General features: G+C 33.5%; 1 protein-coding gene across 1 annotated transcript; it reads left to right on the forward strand.

The window, feature by feature from the left end:
• The first annotated feature begins 393 nt into the window (after nucleotides 1–393).
• LOC142975907 (gustatory and odorant receptor 22-like) lies at nucleotides 394–12,870 on the forward strand. The gene is made up of 9 exons (XM_076119051.1): nucleotides 394–546; nucleotides 961–1,110; nucleotides 2,156–2,254; nucleotides 5,397–5,569; nucleotides 5,850–6,049; nucleotides 7,069–7,214; nucleotides 9,036–9,232; nucleotides 10,003–10,164; nucleotides 12,709–12,870. Exons 1-9 carry the CDS (start codon nucleotides 432–434, stop codon nucleotides 12,868–12,870), a joined length of 1,404 nt encoding a protein of 467 aa, XP_075975166.1. The 5' UTR covers nucleotides 394–431.
• Nucleotides 12,871–22,386: the final 9,516 nt, after the last annotated feature.

Genomic DNA, 22,386 nt, shown 5'->3' on the forward strand with positions numbered 1-22,386 from the left:
TACTTTATAATATTTTGAAAACTGTCCGTAATTGAGCATTTAAGGTACGAAAGAAATACATCATAGCGTTATCAGAGTTAGGTTAAGCTTATTGAGAGAATATATTAGTCTGAGGCATTTGTGCAATTTCTGCTAAAATTATCCGAACGTGCCCTAAAATTTTCGGTTCAGTAAACTACAATTTCTGGCCTATGAACAAATAAAAAATGGAACTACAAAAAAACTAACGAGAAAAAAAATATGAAATATAAATGCGACTCCACCGCACCTTATTGACAAACGCGCATAACCAAGTAAGCCGAGACGGGTGGGTTATGATTGATTATTACCTATTCTGTTGCCTGAAGCTTTCAGGCCTCATTCTATGCGGACTCGGGGTACGAATGGGAGCTTCCCTTTACGTTCCTATATTTGGAAACAATACCGCTAGGATGAACAAAGAATTCCAAGGATTCCGGGTCTACAATTCCAATGACAATGATGAACCGGGCATCAAGAAACGGGATATGCACGATAAGAGTGATGATAAAGATGGTGGAATCAGAGGTAATTATATAATACCTTGTTTAAAATATAATGCCTTACGTGAAAGATAATGTATTTCACTGGTAGCTATCCGATACTTATTCAGAAATGATATACCAGCCGTAAAAAAATAATAAGGAAGTAAAACTCTGAAAAAGAGGCATTGAAACTCCTCCTGTTACATAAAAATACAAATTAAAATTTATGTCCCTAAGTCTCACCATATAATTAGCACTTAACAAAAACCTTTTTAATAAAACAAATTAATCACTGTCATCGTCTATTTCCCAAATTTTTAAAAAGGAAACATTCCGGAATACCCTCTTTAGAGAAATAACCCCTCTTTGTGTCATTTTTCATCGCGTCTTAAGTAATGGTTGCAACTTAATCTCTGTAATAAGTCCTATTCCCTTTTATTAAGCACATTTTTTTCAGATTACGATGCGAAGGAACTCTATGGCCCTAAGATTACGGAAAAAGATGGAGCCCTCCTTGATGCGCACGACAGTTTTTATATAACTACCAAGAGTTTGCTCGTGCTCTTTCAAATTATGGGTGTCATGCCTATCATGAGGGTGCCAAAAGGTAGGTATCTTATATTTTTCCTGTAGTATTTTTGAAGCATGGTGTTGGTGACATCATAAATATACGGACAATCTAAAAGTCACATTTTTTTCACCTTTATAAACATTTAAAAAATCGTCATTTTTACATCTGCTTCCCTACTTTACTTGCATGTCTTAAAAAGTATTACAATAAATAATTGTCATGATAAGCTCCAAAAAATATGGTTACCGTCTTATTTATTGCCAAACAAACATTATCAAAGAATCCTTTTTAACAAAGGCTTATTATAACAAATGAACTCACTCAAAAACAAAAAAAAACTCTTGATAAGAATCGCATTATCGAAGGAAAGTTAACTAAACTTTTCCCGGTTAGAATCTTTAAAACGTCGGCATTCATCTTCATCAGATAAAATTCGATGCTGAAACTTTGTTCAAAGTTTAATACATATAAACTTGAGGAATTTTCTAAAGAGAATGTGTTGGAAATTTTTCAGAGTCCAATAACTTTGAAACAATGTTTTGATCGTTAGAGTGCACGACTGTACTTTGTCGGCAACCCATAACGCCTTCGATTATAATAAAGTTTACCCATAAAATGATCGAAGTGCGCACTTATATTTGTTGTTAGGGGTTAATGCGGGAAATATTTAATGTGCGTATCGTAATTGTTCAATATCTGACTTACTAATAATCATACATTTCGTTCGAAGTATTCTTTATTCATTTTCAATTTTATTATTATATACCAAGAAAGAAATAACATTCTGTTCGAAAGTAGAGATTGACTGTTAGGATGTAAAATAAATCGCTCAGCTATAATAATATTACTATCGCAAAAAACTCGAGCTCAAAATACAGCAGACTAGGTAAACTAAAATTAAATTTCTACTTTCCACATTTAGCACAATTTTCAGTTTCTATTTGAGCAAGCCTAGATATTACAATCGCCTATAAAGAATGTATCATATTCAACCTCAAATAGAAAACCATAAAAAACAATGAGAAACGTTGTTATTGTTTTTACAACACAAAGTTTGTTTAATGGTTATTTGTTTCCGTAGACGCTCAGACAACTAAACGTACAACTTATAATTGGATATCGAAAGCTACTCTTTGGGCATACATGGTGTGGGGACTGGAATCCATTATTGTAGTTAAAGGTAAGAAATTACGTTATACGAAGGCACATAAGTTAGGTTTTGTTTTCATTCGATCAAATAAGATTCTACTGTTGTTTCTAGATACTGTTTTGGTAACGGATCAACCTAATACATATGTTGATCTCGGGCTGACGACGTTATAAAAAGGGGCAAAATTAGCTTTCAACAACATGAGACTTTAAATAATAAGATACGAGTATACAGGGTGTGGCGTAAATAATGGATAATCCTTTACCAGCGGATGGGCGACTTCCCGACTGATCTAAAAATTAAAATTTACCTCTGGCACAAGTATCATAGTTTTTGAGATTTTGGCCATTTTGTGTGTTTTTTAAGAAAGCGATTTACGCTCTTAGTTTTTGATGCTGTGATCACAAATTGAGGCTTTTTTTTAATCCGTTTTTTGCAAATAAATCCTGAATAGATGTGCTATTGAATCTACAATCTTGTTTTGTTATTACTACTTGTTTTTTATTTAAATTATGCATTCAAAGTTAAATTTTATAATCTTTCACAACTTCCGTGCAACTTTGAGCACTTGTGGTGAAAAAAAAATGTATGGTGGCTTTACTGCCCACGCCATCAATAATTTCTAAATTTTATCAGAATTCTAAATTGGTATAACATGCAGCATTAATACTGATTATTGTCAAAATATTACAAAGAACTTAAATTAGTAACACTTTTGCCGGTCGACTAATTTTATTTTTGCACGCTAAGCGCGATCTAGATTCAATAGCATATCTATTCAGGATTTAATTGCAAAAAACGGATTTAAAAAAAGCCTTAATTTGTGATCGCAGCATCAAAAAGTACGAGCGTAAATCGCTTTTCTTAAACACACATAATGGCCAAATTTATTTGCAAATAAATCCTGAATTGATGTGCTATTGAACCTAATATCTTGTTTTGTTATTACTACTTGTGTTTTATTTAAACTATGCATTCAAAGTTAAATTTTATAATTTTTCAACACTTTTGTGCAACTTTGAGCACTTGTGTACAGTGTTGAAAAGAAAGAAATAAAAAACATTAATAATATTCAAATAATAAAGATAATTAGAAATCTAAAGAAAACTAATCTGTTGACAAATAAATCATTTTTCATCAAATTGCAATACATTATTTTGAAATAGACTTGGTAGAAGCAGCACAGTTCCAAGCTTTTTTATCATCTAAATAATCTTTAATAGTGTAATAACCCTATAGACATGAATATTTGAAAGCAAACTTAGCTTAAACGCGTGCAAAAATAAAATTAGTCGACCGGCAAAAGTGTTAATAATTTAAGTTCTTTGTAATATTTTGACAATAATCAGTATTAATGCTGCATGTTATACCAATTTAGAATTCTGATAAAATTTAGAAATTATTGATGGCGTGGGCAGTAAAGCCACCATACATTTTTTTTTCACCACAAGTGCTCAAAGTTGCACGAAAGTTGTGAAAGATTATAAAATTTAACTTTGAATGCATAATTTAAATAAAAAACAAGTAGTAATAACAAAACAAGATTGTAGATTCAATAGCACATCTATTCAGGATTTATTTGCAAAAAACGGATTAAAAAAAAGCCTTAATTTGTGATCACAGCATCAAAAACTAAGAGCGTAAATCGCTTTCTTAAAAAACACACAAAATGGCCAAAATCTCAAAAACTATGATACTTGTGCCAGAGGTAAATTTTAATTTTTAGATCAGTCGGGAAGTCGCCCATCCGCTGGTAAAGGATTATCCATTATTTACGCCACACCCTGTATACGAGATGCCATCAAAAACATTCTGTAAAAACCTCAAGTCTCGCCGTAAAAAGTTGTGAGATCTATATAATACCAAGTCGATTAATCTATTTAGTCTCTACTTAAAGGACCTTCTGTCTTAAGTTATTACGTATGTTATTATCATGCCAATTTGAAAAAAAATACCTTTGAAACAAATAGACCGACCTGGCCATCGCATGATTTTATTATTAGTATGTATCACACTACACAGCACGACGAGAAGTTAATGCTCCTGAAATGTTAATGGCGAATTTGTGTTTTCTTGCGATGACCAAGTCGATCTATTTGTTTTAAAGGTTTTTTTTTTAATTGGCATGATAATAACATACGTAATAACTTAAGACAGAAGGTCCTTTAAGTAGAGACTAAATAGATTAATCGACTTGGTATTATATAGATCTCACAACTTTTTACGGCGAGACTTGAGGTTTTTACAGAATGTTTTTGATGGCATCTCACTTCTTTTTGTAGAGCGAACATAAGTCCAATTTGTATGGAAAGACGTTTTTTTTTCATAATTCAACATATTTTCCTATGGAAATGTTGTTCAGTTTCATGGGCTAAACACCCTTACCCACCCTATACCCCCTCCCGTTATGCCTCATATAGTAGGTACCTATTTACACCTATTTATTTTATTTTCTACAGTAACAATAATTCATTAACCGCAAATGTAACCTTGTAATCTTATACATTTATATGGGATTACAAAGTTATTGTTACAGTTGGTGTATTTAGAAAACTGGACCGAAATTAGAAAATATTAAATTTTTCCCATGATTAAGACACTAAACCTTATTTGTATTCTAAATTTTAAGCTTCTAAGTCTGCTAGAAGTACCTTAGACTTTTGATGATCGGTGAGTCAGTGAGTCAGTGAATCAGTGAATCAGTGAGTGACAAAATTGAAAATTTTAACAAGTTGTCATTCTTAAACTACTGGTTCAAATTGACTGAAATTTTAAATATACCGTGTTTATACAATGACTTATTAGTTGCTGAAAATCCAGGCTTCTAGTTTTATCCACAACGAAATTATAGGGGTGTCAAAAATAGCCCGAATTGCTTCGAGAAAAGGATGTTACGGCCGTGCCGCTTTTTTTTTGCTCGACTTGCGGGGGCACTTCCGTGCCCCCAGATACGAGTACCAAACGATATATCAATACTGTAAAGTCTTAAGTATAATTCTTAATTTATCCAGAACCAAATAAAGTGTCTATCTCTATAATACTTGTATTGACACGGCTAATGGACCAAAGACTTTTAATTACAAGAAAAGTTCATAAGTTCCCAATTTCGATTGAAACTTGGCGAGCCATTTGAAAGGAAGCAATTTTCTCTAATTTATCTTTCACTTTCCAGTGGGCAAAGAGCGTTTAGCGAATTTTCAAAGCAGTTCTAATAAGCGATTTGATGAAGTTATCTACAATATAATCTTTTTGAGCATTTTGATCCCGCATTTTCTGCTTCCGATCGCTTCCTGGCGGCATGGACCACAAGTGGCTATATTTAAAAATATGTGGACTCATTATCAGGTATCATGTAACTATTACTTTTCAAAGTAAATTGTCTGGTCTACTCGGAAGACTTTAGCTACTAGACTAATAAAAGTTAGCAAACGTGTCACAAGAAATTGCCCTAAAGAAAGCATAGCCAGTAGTAAACTTGGTAGTAAATTTGATAGGTGAATGTATATCACCTACCAAATTTGGGTTTTATTTGCGAAATCAAGATTTTTTTATCCGGTTTTACCTAGGTTTAAGAGTTTTGAATCTATTTACTTCATGTATTGTTCTATATCACTCTATGTTTCAGTTAAAATACCTGAAGATCACAGGTACACCAATAGTGTTTCCGAACTTGTATTCTTTGACATGGGGACTGTGTATATTCTCCTGGGGACTCAGTTTTGCCGTCATACTGTCTCAGCATTATCTTCAGGAGGACTTTGAACTGTGGCACTCGTTTGCTTACTATCACATTATTGCTATGTTGGACGGATTCTGTTCACTGTGGTAAGTATATATACTTATTTATTTATCATTATAATCACAATGTTCAATGTTTTTCTTCGGCCACTACAGGACCCACTCCACTCTCCTGGACCTCAAGGCAAGATAATGAAATAATTCATGTGCTTTTAAAAGATTTATCATCTTTTAGTTATATAGGGTGTCCGGTGGCAGAATTTGGATTTCAAAATCAGATAATAAGAAAACTACAAAATATTTATTTTTATTTCAATGATAATAATAAAGCAGGGAAGTGCGGGTTTTATTTCTTAAAAATTATGTCGTCCAAATGTTGACCGTTACGACGGACACACTCTTGGAATCGTGCTTCAGTATTCCGCGCCACTCGCTGGAGAAGAGACGTCGGGATGCCATTCACCTCGCGAACGATATTTTCTTTTAATGCTGAGATGGTCGGCGGGGCTGTTTCATAAACTTTACTTTTGAGGTACCCCCACCCCACCCCCCACCAGGTCGCCAGATCTTACTCCGATGGACTTTTTTCTGTGGGGGTACCTCAAAAGTAAAGGTCAGCCCCGCCGACCATCTCAGCATTAAAAGAAAATATCGTTCGCGAGGTGAATGGCATCCCGACGTCTCTTCTCCAGCGAGTGGCGCGGAATACTGAAGCACGATTCCAAGAGTGTGTCCGTCGTAACGGTCAACATTTGGACGACATAATTTTTAAGAAATAAAACCCGCACTTCCCTGCTTTATTATTATCATTGAAATAAAAATAAATATTTTGTAGTTTTCTTATTATCTGATTTTGAAATCCAAATTCTGCCACCGGACACCCTATATTTTATTATTGATTGAACTTTCAGTTAGATTAAACTTTATTAATGAGATTCGAAATTTTCACAAAGATTTTTTAGTTTCATGTAATCACCTATCTTATCTATACCACAATACTCTTTAATTTAGTTTAACGGCCACTCTGTTACGTGGCAAGCTTCGAAGTGTCTGTTTTTCATTGATAAACAGCTTATTTCATATACTAATATTATATTATATACCAGGTATATAAACTGCAACGCGTTCGGCACCGCGTCTCGGGGCTTAGCGATGAATCTGCACAAGGCGCTAGAAGCAGAGCACCCGGCGCTCAAAGTGGCTCAGTACCGACATTTGTGGGTCGATCTGTCGCATATGATGCAACAGTTGGGTATGTGTTTACTAACTAGTGGTTTTAATAGTTTAATGTTACCTTTATCGGCTGTATTCAATATTTGCGACAAGGATAATGTTAATAAGTCTCACTTATTGTCACTCAGAATCTATACCTTCTACGTAATTACAGTGTATTCGTAGTTTTTAATCACCAGAGCACTATGGTTACGTTCCAACCTATACATATATTTATTCGTTAGCCTATGCTACCCCGCTGGGCAAAAGCCTCACCTATTTTTTTTTTTGTGTAAGATAATAAAATCTCACACAAATAACAGTTATAACTTATGTAAGTACTGAAAGTATATAAAACTGAAGTAAATCAAGTGTCACTTTTGGTAAATTACAAAAACCTTTCTTAAACAAAAATCTAATATTCCAAATCATAAACTTAAATTTTATGCTGATTATTCAAAACTTGATGCGTTGCTTAGTCATATCAATTTATCATTACACCCCTTTGCAGTACAGAACATGGGTCACCTCATAGATCATCTGCATCGAACAGTTTATAAAAAGGGGGCTATTTTTCTTTTCTAGAAAAAACTCAGCATTGTTGTCTTCATGATTGTGTGCGTGACTTGCAGCATTATACTTAGTATTTTACAACTCTATCTTCAATTTTATGCTCTATTAGTTTTAAAGAAATTAACTATTTTGTAGAAGTTTAAAGACGCAGATTATATTTGAAGATTATATTTACTTTAAAAAAAAGGTATCGATTGTAATATTCGCAATGGTTGTTAATTTTAATAATTAACACAAATAAATGGCAGAAATTCTAAATGTATTAAAGCTAGTTGTTTTTACTGTATCCGTTTCAAAATTACTCAACCTTTTCCGGTCATATAAATATTCAAATTTTCTAATGTTATGTCAATAACAGTTTTATCTTCATCGAGCAAAATTATTTCATCAGAATTCATTTAGACTTATAATTTTCATTTCGTTTACACCAAGACATAAATGCTGGCAATGCATAAAATCAAGCCCTATAGCAAACAAGTAGCAAAAACAAAACAGTGTGAAAAATAAATAGAACGCAATTCAACAACGCTATTTATTAAATGTGACGTCACGACACTCAAGATTATCTGTGACAAAGCGTGCCATAGACAACAAAACGTGTCGCAGAATCATTAAAACAAAGAGGTCCTATTCGCGCCAACAGGCATGCTATAAGTAGACGGCAATTCACTGAACTTCCAAACAGATTTCAGCGATACTTTTTATGGAAACATTTGTTACTGCTACGTGATGTTCCTTTTACATTGTTGTGACAAATTATGTCTACACTTAGTAGAGCTTGAACTATTGAGCTTTCAGTTTGTCAATGTAGACTGCTACATTATAGCATGTTGCAGTTTGTTTAATAAGATTTTTGCACTGTATATTTGTTCATTTGGTTTTAAAGTTTTCTGGGATTGATATAATAAATGTACACTACACAATGTGTCAAATAAAATTGAGACTCATTGTGTTATACGCGAAGGTGTAGGCAGATGTGTATGTAGACATATATACATTTTGCCGTAGTATAATGTGGCTTACATTATACTATGGTACCAATTAAAAGGGGTCTATTTCCATCAAACTACTAATTGACAAATAGTCTGATAATAATTAGAAAAGATCTCGCACTTTGCTCGGGAATCAAACTACAGGCATCGGCACGGCAGTTGCATACATAATCCCCCGTGCTATAGAAGCTGTCTAAGTTTTGAAGACCAATGCAAAAAAATGGCATTTAATAATTTCACACTGTAAAAAGTAATATTACGACACGTTGCCTTGCTATTGTATATTTTGTTGACAGGTCGAGCTTATTCAAACATGTACGGCATCTACTGCATGGTGATCTTCTTTACAACAACGATATCTTTGTACGGCGCTCTCTCAGAAATCTTAGAGCATGGCTTGAGTTACAAGGAGATGGGGCTGTTCGTCATTGTGGGGTATTGCATGACTCTCCTGTTTATTATCTGTAATGAGGCATACCATGCTTCTAGAAAGGTAAGATCAATCTTCTGTTTTATATCTATCCTTACTTCTCTACTATCCATATTAATATTATAAATGAGAAAGTAACTCTGTCTGTCTCTTCTTGTCTAAACCACTCAATTGATTGTATGAAATTCTTAACAAAAATGTTTGAGATCTGAGAAAGCATCTTTTAACTCGAAAATGCCCCGGACCCGTTTCCGGTCGCGGTAACTATGCGGTTTACAAGCCATTTAATTATTATTCACGCTATTTTATTTCCCAATCATTTTGGGATCTAGATGGATATTTATTTTAGATTATGAAAATGCAATGAAACGGAATGCAAAATAGATTTTTTATCAGCATAGCACAGTTTTGTCGTATTCAAACCTAACAATCCGATTATTCCATTAATCCCTACTGCAAAAATATGTATCGGTAAACCTTATTTTGTTTATGCAGATAAAAATAATATTTTATTCCATAAATATAGTTTGACCGAGAGATTTTAATCCTCTTTGCGTAAACGAAAAATTATAAGCCAGATTGCCGTTTTTACCAATTTAGATGTAAACAAAATATTAAATATAGATTATTCGTAAAAGTTTTTAACGCTCTATTATTTATCATTTTTTATTTAGAAATTCTGTGAAACAGATATTTGATTTAAATTTTATATAACGACTAAGAGTAAAACTTAAAACTCGTATTCTTATTAGTACCACACTCAACTTCTAATATTTACAAAATAGACAGTAGATTTCATAATTGTGTAGTTCATTCTGTATTCTCTTTCCCAGGTTGGTTTAGAGTTCCAAGTCCGTCTTCTCAACGTGAACCTCGGCGCAGTAGACAGGAGCACCCAACGCGAAGTAGAAATGTTCCTCGTAGCCATCGCCAAAAACCCACCCATCATGAACCTGGACGGTTTCACAAACATCAACCGGGAGCTATTCACTGCTGTAAAGATTTTTGCTTTAATACTATTATTAAGCGTTGCCATAGTAACGTATAATATAATTGTGGCTCAAGCGTGTAGGTTTCTCTTTGTTGCTATGCCGAGGGTGTCGCCGAGGTATTCTGATCGCCCTGTTTTCTCGTAGTATTCTTAATTTAAGGGTTACTACACTTGGATACTAGACAATACTAGGGTAAATAGTCAGCCGGTATTATCATTTTATAGATATTATAGAGTATCGAGGGTTCGGTTTTCCCAGGTAAGTTTCAGGCATAACAGTGCTCAATTGCCGACGTATATTTTAAAACACACGTAGCATATGATTGGGTTTGTAAGTATTTAATAAGGTTAAGTAAGGGATAACAGCCCTCATTGTGTATATAGAAACAAAATAAAACAATTAAAATAATACAAAATTTATTTTTCTAAACTACATACTTATACAACAATTATGCCTACATTTTGAAAAGTGCAGTTCAAATTTTATGTTGTATTTATCTTAAAGTTGTCCAGACTCATATAACTGAATTAGTCCGCATTCTCTATGAAAGATTTTATCACCAGTCCTTTATTTATATTAGTTTGTGAAGCGAGCCTGAACAAGCACAAGCACCAATATTGCCGTATCAACTATTTGCATCAACTATCAAAACTATGTACTCGTAGTATATGAAAATATTAACAACTTGGGACTTACTTAATTGCCAATAAGCTGCTAAATAGGTCTACTAAATTTAAATTAAAAAATTTAAAATTAAAATTTTAAAATTATATTGTAATTCATAAGAAACATTTCTTTTATCGAAAATAACTTTGTAATGTTTTTAAACTATAGCGGCTTTAAAATATTCACTGCGCATAAGATTCGTTGTGCATCTTAGTATTACAACATAACTTTTCAAACTCATTTTAACATAATGTAAAATTAATGCATCCAGCTCATACATATTTTTTTTTTTTCTGATTAAAGTTTTCACAATATCTCATTAAAAACATCCGTATCTGCATCTAACATATGTATTTTTATTACAACGTTGAAAGCAGGTTGAAAGGCTAATATAACTCTTGCTGAAGCAACAGTTACTTTTGTTTGTTTGTATGTGGCTGGCCACTCTGCCCACAGTATACCTACGAGTTGTGCCCACAAGCATTGGTTTATCTTACCGTGTAACGTGTGACCGCATAGTGGTATTTTAATCAAGCGACTCCGTGCTTCAGAAGGCACTTTATAAGTCTGTCCCGGCTGTAGTCAATTAAGATAACAGTCGTTAAGCCATGTCAAAGGTCTAGGTTGACCACTACGAAAGAAAATCCCGTCTTTTTGAAACCATTTCCAATGCTGCAACAAAATTTTCTAAGTCATAAAAATTTTAAACTGATAGGAACCTAAATATCCTGTTTTTACTATGTAAGTCTACTTATAGTTTCTTGACATTGTTGCTCCACTCTCGGTGACTTCACTTTAACGCTTTGAAAAATCCTACCGTTGCAGCTGTCTCTCGAGTTTAAAATGTTAGTTCGTGTAATTGAATATGAAAAGAAAACTTTCTAGTGGAGGCAGCGTCTACTCTTTTAGTTAGCAGTTTTACCTGCTTGTTCTTGAGAATCTTTCTCAAACTTCTTCGTGTTAATAGAAAATTTTGTTGTACATAAGTTAATTTAATAATAGTTTGTTCATATTTTGAACCTAAGATGCCTTTGACATATACAATTGGACACACAAATCATACTACAGGAACAGTTGGAGAAAAATGGGGAGGCCAGCAGTGGGACGATAATGTCTAAATAAAAAACTACTACTTACTCTGTTCAAACACACAACTATGGAATGAATTATTCCAATGTTATACTCGACTTTAAAAAATATTAGGGCTTCATTTGATATACTATAAGACCGTTACTAACCACAAGAGTAAATGTCCCAACCAGAACCATTTTATTTAGTCCGGAAAATAGGTTCATGTTCATAAACTGCGGCAATCAATGGCCCGATCAAACTGCTTTTACAGAACCATCTAATTTTATTGGCACTGGCAAGGAATAAAAGTGGATATAATCCATAAAGCCGCCGACCCGGAACAAATACTCAAACGATTCGATAAAAAGTATCATTCATTATTTTCCACCATGCACTATTAGGTATAATGGCTGCCTCCTATTTCCTTAATGTCTATTCCCCTGATTTATTTACTGTTCATTATATATATTGAGAAAATTAAAACTATGCTTTACTTGAGACTTATATTCGGTTTAGAAAGACTGTTGTGAACTTAGTGACTGTTGAAAATTTGGACACCTTTCTGTAAGTGATGATTAGATCTTACCGTAATAATAAACTAGCTAATAAGAATGAATATATGTACTTGGCATATAATACTTGGCATTTTTTCCCCTCGACCAGGCATGTTTTTTATTTTTTGATATCGCATAAAATAAACCAAAGTTCCTTAAACACAAACTAATTTAATTGTTACAACATTGATTAGACTCTAGCCAGTGTTACTAAAGTTGACTAACAAATACTAACGTAATTCAATTCTGTTCACAGAACATATCGTTCATGTCAACGTACCTGATCGTGTTGATGCAGTTCAAGCTGACATTGTTAAGACAAAGTGCGAGGAAGACTCTCCGATCTATCGTGAGAGCTGTGTTCAACACTTCCACTACCATGATGGATGATGATTTCACTGAAGACGATGAAGAATAGTATGTAACTTTAGTACTGTAACGTTTGAAATTCAATGAAAATAATAATTTAATAAATTGTGTGTTTTATTAACTTCTGCCCTTAGTTTTTATAAGTTCCATGAACTAACAGTATATTGTGAAGAAGCTAGCGGTTTCTTAAGGACGATTTTCTACTACTATCGATTAACAAAGCGGCTACCTTTCATCATAAGTGTGAAAATCTGATCAGTGCCTCAAGCGGGCGCAAAAGGAACTAATTTTGCAATACATTTTAAACGTCAGTCTATCGATACTTGATAATCACAGGCACAAAATTACCTCTATTATGTACTGTTAAGCACAGATCAAAATTGTTGTAAGATGCGCTTATTCAGGGGCGTTTAATTATGCGACCTTCGTAAACACTGCTTCATTTGTAACTATCGGGGCAATCTGAAACAAAGAGAAATTATACTTTTAAATGATAAACGTCAAAGGAATGGATTCAAAGATGACACAGTTCCGAACTAGGTTAGTGCTAACATAGTAAATCGAAATTCATTGATGTCCGCGACAGCTGTCGACTGGTGCCGTCAGATTTATGTGCATTCTGAGAGAAATGGGAGTGTGACTGTTTGTTTAATTGCTTTACTTTCTTACTATGATAACTATGATGATATTGTAATGCAATGGGTCTTAATCACGATTGAAAATTAAAGATTAACTTAACTATGAACACGGTCGTGTAAGGTTTCGTACCTTTAATTTTCAATTGCGCTTAAGACCCTTTTCATTATAATGTTATGCGTACACGTCACTAGAGTTTAAAAATAGTAATCTATGTAATGGATATGAATTTGCCAAACACTTATTTTTGTATATCCTTGATAGAAGCAGAGATTGGTTACGTATCCAGGGCCTGGCAGTAGTCCTATACGCATTGTATAAAAAGGCTATTAATATTATTGGCATGAAGAACGCAGTTAAGTTGCCAGGTAGCCGGCAACCTCCGAATGTAAGAGTCCTATTTGTCAGTAATCTATCCATACCTAATATTATAAATGCGAAAGTAACTCTGTCTGTCTGTCTGTCTGTCTGTCTGCTACTCAATCACGCCTAAACTACTGAACCAATTTGCATGAAATTTGGTATGGAGATATTTTGATACCCGAGAAAGGACATAGGCTACTTTTTACCCCGGGAAAATGACGCATTTCCCGGGAAAATTCAGGTGGCGAATTAAATCGCGAATAATCAATATTATAATTTTGCTCGTGGCATAGTTAACGACAGCCGCGCGGATCGATCTCAGAGGTTAAGCCACGCTTGCCGAGGTTGTTCTGCGGATGGGTGACCATCTAACACATATCGAGTTCCTCCGTGTTTCGGAAGGCACGTTAAATTGTGGGTCCCGGCTGTCATTTTCGAAGATCTTTGACAGTCGTTAACAGTAGTCAGAAGCTTGAAAGTCTGACAACCAGTCTTACCGAAGGGTATCGTGTTAAATCCCAGGTAACTGGGTTGTGGAGGTCAGATAGGCAGTCGCTCCATGTAAAAACACTGGTATTCAGCTGCATCCGGTGAGACTGGAAGCCGACTCCAACATAGATTGGAAAAAGGCTAGGCTGATATATAAATTAACAAAATTCCGTTGTCATGGCAACGGTTTTAATGGCGGATATGCCTTAGCGCGACTTCGTTATATTAGGAGATATAAATAATTTTGATATATTTTTCGTGAAAAAAAGGCATATTTTATATCATCACGCTACGACCAATAGGAGCAGAGTAACAGTAAAAAGTGTTATAAAAACGTGGAAAATTCTGACCCATTCTCTCTTATGTGACGCAAGCGAAGTTGCGCGGGTCAGCTAGTATCTAATAAAGTTACACTATTTTAATGCGGCATTTCTTACAAACTACCTCTATATCAGTAGTACTATAGCAATATGAACCTTATAATTACAAATATACATACATAATATCACGCCTATTATACATGTTTTGCCATTAGCGTCAGTTCCTTGTAAATAGGAGGAAAGCTTATTGCCATGCATCGTACCGTACCATAGTATAAATTAGAAAAGGGCCAATAGCACTTTGTCCGACCCGAGAATTGTAACCGAGACCTAGAAGTCAGCAGTTGAATACACTACCAACTGCGCCACGGAGGCAGTCAAAATTATAAATACGTAATATAAAACTTTGTATAATGAAATTAAAATAGCGTCGAGTAATTTGTCGACTGTTTTTACGAACAACATGCGGCTAGCTAAAATGTACTTGGTTAATTAGTTATATTTGCGTGTCCGTGTACCGGTGGGGTCGTAAACAATTTGCTAATTACGTCCACCGTTTGTTTTGTGTGATAGTTTTCAATTTACAAATAAATGTTTTATGTTATTATGTGAGGTAATTGGTATTATCTATACTACAGATTGAATGAGTTAAGAGGCGACTAGCAATTAGTTATATAGAAAACTTCTTTGTCATACCATTAAAGTACATAATTTCCCCTCATAAAAATATTAATTAGTTCAGACAAAATGCTATTTTCATAGCTCCATCAAACACTAAACTCGATTGGAAACGCATAATTTATCTTTATATAAACCTATGTATGTGTTCCACTGCTGCCTATTTTGTACAGAGAGATAATCATATGCATTACTCCTATTAACAACAAAATTTACTACTATAATAATTGTACCCGCAGAAATAACATAACATAGAATTTACGCTGTTTTAACGAAAAATCCAAAAACAGCCCACAAAAAGCTGATAAATAAAGCCAGCAATTGTTCCACAAGGTAAAAGCGCCACCTAAAATAACACTGTGGGAAGAACCATAACAAAATGTGTAAGTATAATTATAACAAAACAGAATAATGTTATTACAGACTGGCTTGTGCTAATCAGGATTTTCGAGTTCCCAGATTTTAGAAGGAAAATTAGGAAACGAATATTCTAGCTTAAATGTGGTTTTATTTAGGAGTTAATGTTTTAACTAATTTGGTGTGTGCTGAGAAAATATTCTTGCCTCACTGTGGTTTACTAAAACTAAAAGGAATTACATACTTAATTTGAACATTTCTTTTAATGTTAAATATAAACTCTGCAAAGTGCAAGGCCCCAACCTATACCTACTTAGCCAGCGTGGTGGATACAAAAGCCTGGCTTCTTCTTCATCCCGGGTAAGATCCTAGCCCAGTAGTGGGGCACTATATGGTAAAATTTATTTATTTTTATATGAAGTGTACCCTAGACATAAGATTACTTTTTTTAAATTTACTCCAGCTATAAAAAATTGTTAACTATCTAATCGATGCCAAATAACTTTCTTACGGAATATGCACTCCTAGAGACAATGTAAGAAAAAAATATTATACAAATGTTAAGAAAGCATGTTGAAACGTAGTCTTAAACTTACAAAATACACTCACATAACAATGCAAGACAATGTTTATCACTTATTATTTTCGTTTAAATAAAAAGTAAAACACTTTGCCCAAATCTTAATTTGTGAACGCAGAAAATTCATCTTCATTGTACCTCACAAACACATTTCCTTTGGCAACTTTCTTTATAATTTAGCTTAGATTGTTATTTTAGCAAACAATGTAATTTGAAACTATGAATCTTTTTTTCCGAGACTAAGTGAAGGCAGCGGCCATTTGTATTAAGCTTCGACTTAATAAATGGTTTTGACTTTCACTTCGCCTTTGGGCGGTGTTGGTTCAAACGGTTAGCTTACTCCAAACACTCGATTTCGTTTTGAATCGAGTTGATTTCGAACTAATGTCAAAAGTACAATTACTGAACAATCCATGTTAGGTGCACCTCCAGAAATACAATTAAGACTTATTAAAATAGTTGATTGCAACAATATCAACTGCTTTTGTTTACGCACATGATGAAACCACAATGTAAAGGTGTTTAAAAAAATATTGAGTTGATCAGAGACTTCTGTACTTCACTTTGCTTCTCAATTCAAAACTAACATGATGATCAAACGCTTTTATAAAATTAAAAAATAGAGCGACACATACTTATTGTTGTCATTTAAAAATCAGCATTTGTTCGTGCTTTAGTTTGAAACTTAAAAGTAGGTACGATTTCTATAATGACACCAATTCGAGTGCCAACTCGATCGAATTCGATTCGACTGTCAAAAGTAAGCCCGCAGTCCTTCTTTCAAAGTGTTATTTATCGATGTTACATTTGTTTCATGACTTTGTTGGCTATTTTTGTGGCGTGAACGAGAATGTTACGAGTAAATAGACTTGTGAGATCTCGGGTACCGACTTAAACAACTAACTTTTCTCAAACCTGGGTTTAAGAAACAAATTATAGTAGTTGGACCATCAACCTTTTTATACGCTGCTAAATTTTAGGTCTTTCTGGGAATAAAAATTGATGCGACTTTGTATGATATCGTTTTATCAAATAATATGTTCGATTGTGGCGCTATCGTCGCTTAAAAAATTTATGAGAAGGTTATAACTGAGAAGTCAAACAAAAACAACATGCTATTTTTCAAACAAATATTTAAACACGAGGGTACCTCTCAGTTACATAAAAAGAAAGAATAAACAAAATAGTAAAATTATTGCTAAGGAATTATTAAAGTATTAAATCTGTTTACTACTTCTATAAATTATATTATCAGTGTAACAACATATGCGTAACTCGATGACACGACACACGTCACTTAACTGATTGACCACTTGATACTACTAAATAATTCCGTTTTGTGTTGAAACAGTAATCACACCGCATTATGTCATTATTGTTATTAGCCTGCACTATGTTATAAATAGGTAATTTGCCTAAATTCCCTGAACGCAAGGTATGCACTCCGATATTTTTTTAATAGCGCCACGTAAATGTAACGTGTAATTATTGCAAATAAATATATATTAATCACTGTTATCATCATGTGGACTAAAAGATAAACTGATTTTCCTCACACAATTCTACAGCAAGTTGAATTGCATTAAGTTAAAACCATTTATATCAGTCAAAATAAATGTTTTTATTTGAGCGTTTTAAATTGAAGGATGTCTATTGGATTGAATTCTATAATAATATTTCACAGAACAAATGTTATTCTGGAAAACTGTTAACATTTTCCTTCATACGTTATATTTTCTACTGATAGTTTTATTCCATACTTTGGCTTGAGTACAGTGTACGCGTCAGATACACGTATTTCAAGAAATATAAAACATTATCAACTCTGCTTTATATATTTGTCTTTTATTTTCTCAACAAAAGTTGGTATAGACAGAACAAATAAAAGAAGATGCTCTTCAAAATACAGTTTTATGGAAATGGAAATTATTATTTTTATTGCTTCTTATTTACAAACAACATCCCGGATTCCGCAAAAACTTTACGACTATTCCTGGTTTCCGTTTATACGAAAATAGTGCGAAAAATTTACGTTAAATATGACGAATTCATAGAGATAGCACGTGATAAGAATTTTTTCATTGGTTTACCACTTTACCACTGTTTTGGTATATGATTTTATCATTTCATATCCTCAAATGACTTGTTTAGTTAGTCGACAAAACTAATCAATCAAATCCTTTGTCTACAGGGTTTTAATCTTGCCTCTATTTTTATAAATTGTGTGCCATGTATAATTTAAATTGTAAATGCAATTTGAAATTCTAACACACATTTTGACCTGCCACGGGCTTGTCAACCAACCGCAGAATATATTAAAAAGTTCACTGAACTAAAGGGCATTTATTTGACACTAGAAATTGATGGAACACTACTTTGATGGATTATTCTAACTTTCATTACTCATAGTATAAAGGGTCTTAATGATTATGTTCAGTTGAATAAACTTGTTGAAAGAGTTCGAAGTATAAAGAAAGTTTATATTCATATAAAGTTAAATAAATGAAATTTCTCAAAATATTTAGTTTTGCCCATTTATACGAAAAGTCAAAATCTCGAGATTCGTTTTTGTTGACCATTCAAAGCATAAAACTTAAACGTGTTTCTTATTTTATGCATGAATTAACCCACAGAACAGAATATGTATTTAGAATGTAATGATGCCTAAAATATACAAAATTGTGAGCATTTTTCAGACAGATAAGTTACATATTTTTTATAAATTTGCTATTTCAAGTGTTATAAAAGTCTATATTATATTCAAGAATAAAATAATTTCTGCTTTAAATAAATTGTGGCTTCAATTTCATAAGAATTTATATTATTTTAATGAAAGAATGTCACATTGTCTTTGTGCTAGAAAGTTGCTGATTATTTCACGTTTTTCTATTATAAATTACGCTAAAAATGATTGCACAACAAAGGTGATTTGTTGGCATTTCAGCAAAGCACCGAGACAGAGTTTGACGATTAATCAAATGTCCCGTTATATCAACGTTACAAACGAGGGTGCGTAAAAAATGACTTGTTTTTTCTTCGTTATTCAATCACTCTGTAGATGAATATGTTTGCCTGGCTAAGGTATTTTTCCTTTATATTATTTTAAGGTTATGTTTCATGTAAATGGCGTACTTTCATCAGATGTAAGACAAACAAATAGAGAATCTGTGACCTGCTTACTTAAGAATAGAACATTTTAACTTGCATTAAATGCTATCGGTTATAATGTTAAATAAACACCAGTTGTGCAGATAACATGCGTATACATAAACGAGGTGTCTATGTAAGATTTACTGTAAATTCTATTATTTTTTTAAATTATAACAAGCAACGACAAAAATATTTCATAATTTTATAAGTCCAATATTGGAGCTGTAAATTGTTGTGCAATATTTAGCAACTGATAATATTTTGCTTGCTGTCTGCTTAAGACTAGAACTTTATTTGACAGCAATATTTTTCACATGGTGATCACGTAGCAAGTCAGGTGGACGAGTAGCCAGCATGCATTGGTGAGTTCACATCCAATCTGCGTCCTTCTAACCAGATTGGAACGGAAAATACGACGATATCCAATGCCAAAAAATTTTAGAGTAAGTTTTTAGCCAAAATTCATGGCATTCTCCGGCTAATTCTAATACATCTTTCGAACAATGGCAATAAAGAAAAAAGACATAAATGTCTTCTTAAAAATAAAAGCGTAAAAATCTCCGCTTGTATAAATTCGTTAAGGAAATTAAATCCGCCGCTCAATATTTCAAACTTTGATTCGATGGAAAATTCAACTGGCGGCCGCTAAAATATTCTGCTGGAACCAAATTAATTGCCTTTCATTTAAAAACGGAACCATTGAATGAGTGTGGTATTAGGCCGTTATACTGGATTTCATTTGTTGGTACTTTTTCTTCTTTTTCTCTATTGAAATTCCTGTCTTAATGGGAATTGGGGTGGTCGCGGCTGTTGGTTCGTACTGAATTGTGTTGTTACAAATTGCTTGAGGAATTTATTGATTGAACGCAACACTTCTATCTAAGTTGCAGACTATTATACAGTAGTGATTGACTCTTCTGAATACACATGCATAACATTAAATGACAATAAGATCAAAGTTGCCATTGCATTCATAATTCGTAAATCTAGAAACACATTTTGTTACACTCAAAATCAAATTTACAACGCGATCACAAACTTTAAACGTTTCAGACAATGCTTTTAAACTTGACTCGTCTAACTGGCAAATGGTCGTTTCTAATTCATTTATCGTTAAGACATACTCTAAATTCATTCACCATCAATGCTTACATATCGTACATACATACTTATTCAGGGATTTCTCTGAAGCTTAAAGTGCTCTGTGCATTTCACAGAGTACAAAGAGAAGTCTCAGTATTTTCAGTTGCAAATATTTAATTACGTAAATACATAATTGCTTCGTGTTTAAACTAAGCTTTAAATCCTTTGTACATTTTACGAGTGCAATTCATATTTGTATATGTAAATGGTATGGACTAAATAGCTTTGACAAATACGCTTTTATTGCTTTGCTTTCGTACTTTGGGTTTTATTTTTGAAAGGTTTCTGCATGTTGTGGAAAGTTTTACGTGGAGTAAAACGAATGAAAATTTGTCAACATTCATTGCAATCGCCTTTTTTAATATTCAGATACATATTGGTATTGGTTTAAAACTGCTTTTGTCTATTTTTGATGGTTTTGTTTATAATTAATTTTTAATGTACTATAGTTTGATTCTCTACTACTGCCGACTATCGACTACCATAGAGGAATATGACACGAAAATCTGTTTATACGCTCCCACCAGGCTGCGCAAAAACTACTTTACTTCACATTTTAAGTGTCAAACTCTCGATACTCGACAGTACCGACTATAGAGAATTGCGCTTTTGTTAACGTACATAACATACAATTTAGAAGTACTTACAATGAATCTAAATAAAGTTTAAATAAATCTCAAGTACTAAAACCCGAAAAAATACTCTAAAATAATTAACACCGATATTCAGCAACGCGCTCAAACTTTTCAACTAAAAATAAAACAGAAGTACCTCACAATACTGCTCATTCAGCGCTGGCTCAAAACTAGAGTCACTCAAGCGTCTCTCCCTAACATTTTGTGCTGAAAATTTTCGTTGGCCGCGAAGGGGTGCGCACCTTTACCTATCGGTATCCGCAGTGCGGTCTATCCGCATCGTACAAGCTCACCGGTACGAAAACATTGAGTATTCTACAGACCACCGACAAACTAACCACTTCAGACAAACGATTTTGTTTTATAGATTCTGGATTTTAATCTTTTTGAAGAAAGATTCGAGAGAATCTTTTTTTAAATCTTTTTTAATCTTTTCTTTGTTAGTTTTTCTTTTTGTCGCAATTGTATCGGAGAGAGTTTTGGTATATCAGAAAATTTTGGATTGGATCTGATGATATTTTTATAAACATACAAAGAAATAGGTACCTATAAATGGCAATCATAGCCTTTATAATTACAGAAGTGCTCCGACTTTACGTAGACCCTAATTTTTATTTAAGATTAGTTAACGATCGGATCAATCTCTAAGGTTAAGCCACACTTGCCGAGGTTGATCTGTAGATGGGTGACCATGTTTTATATATCGAGTTTCTAAGTGTTTCGGTCCCGACTGGCATTTTCGAAGATTTTTGACAGTCGTTAACAGTAGTCAGAAGCTTGGAAGTCTGACAACCAGTCTTACCGAAGAGTATCGTATTATTATCCAGGTAACTGGGTTGTGGAGGTCAGATGGTCTTTCGCTCCAAGTAAAACACTGGCATTCAGCTGCATCCAGTGACACTGGTAGCCGACTCCAACATAGTTTAGTAGAAAGGCCAAGTTGATATATTGTGTAAGGTATTTTAAGCTTAGAAGGTACAGTGTAGGTAACAGATTTAAAGTTTATGCTATCTTTAAAACTTAATGTTATATTTCCAAATAAACTTTTGCTTTTGTAAGCAAAATTATTTTGATAGTAAAGTTATACTAACCCCTTTTGAGACTTGGAATAAAGTTAAGCAAAATATTAAGTTATAGTAAGGAGATAATGTGCTGATCTTCAATTTTGTTTTATTTTAGTACGCCTTTACAAGTCTCAGACACATTAGCTCAAA

The sequence above is a fragment of the Anticarsia gemmatalis genome, chromosome 10 (assembly GCF_050436995.1).
Source record: "Anticarsia gemmatalis isolate Benzon Research Colony breed Stoneville strain chromosome 10, ilAntGemm2 primary, whole genome shotgun sequence".
NCBI classification, from domain to species: Eukaryota; Metazoa; Arthropoda; class Insecta; order Lepidoptera; family Erebidae; genus Anticarsia; species Anticarsia gemmatalis.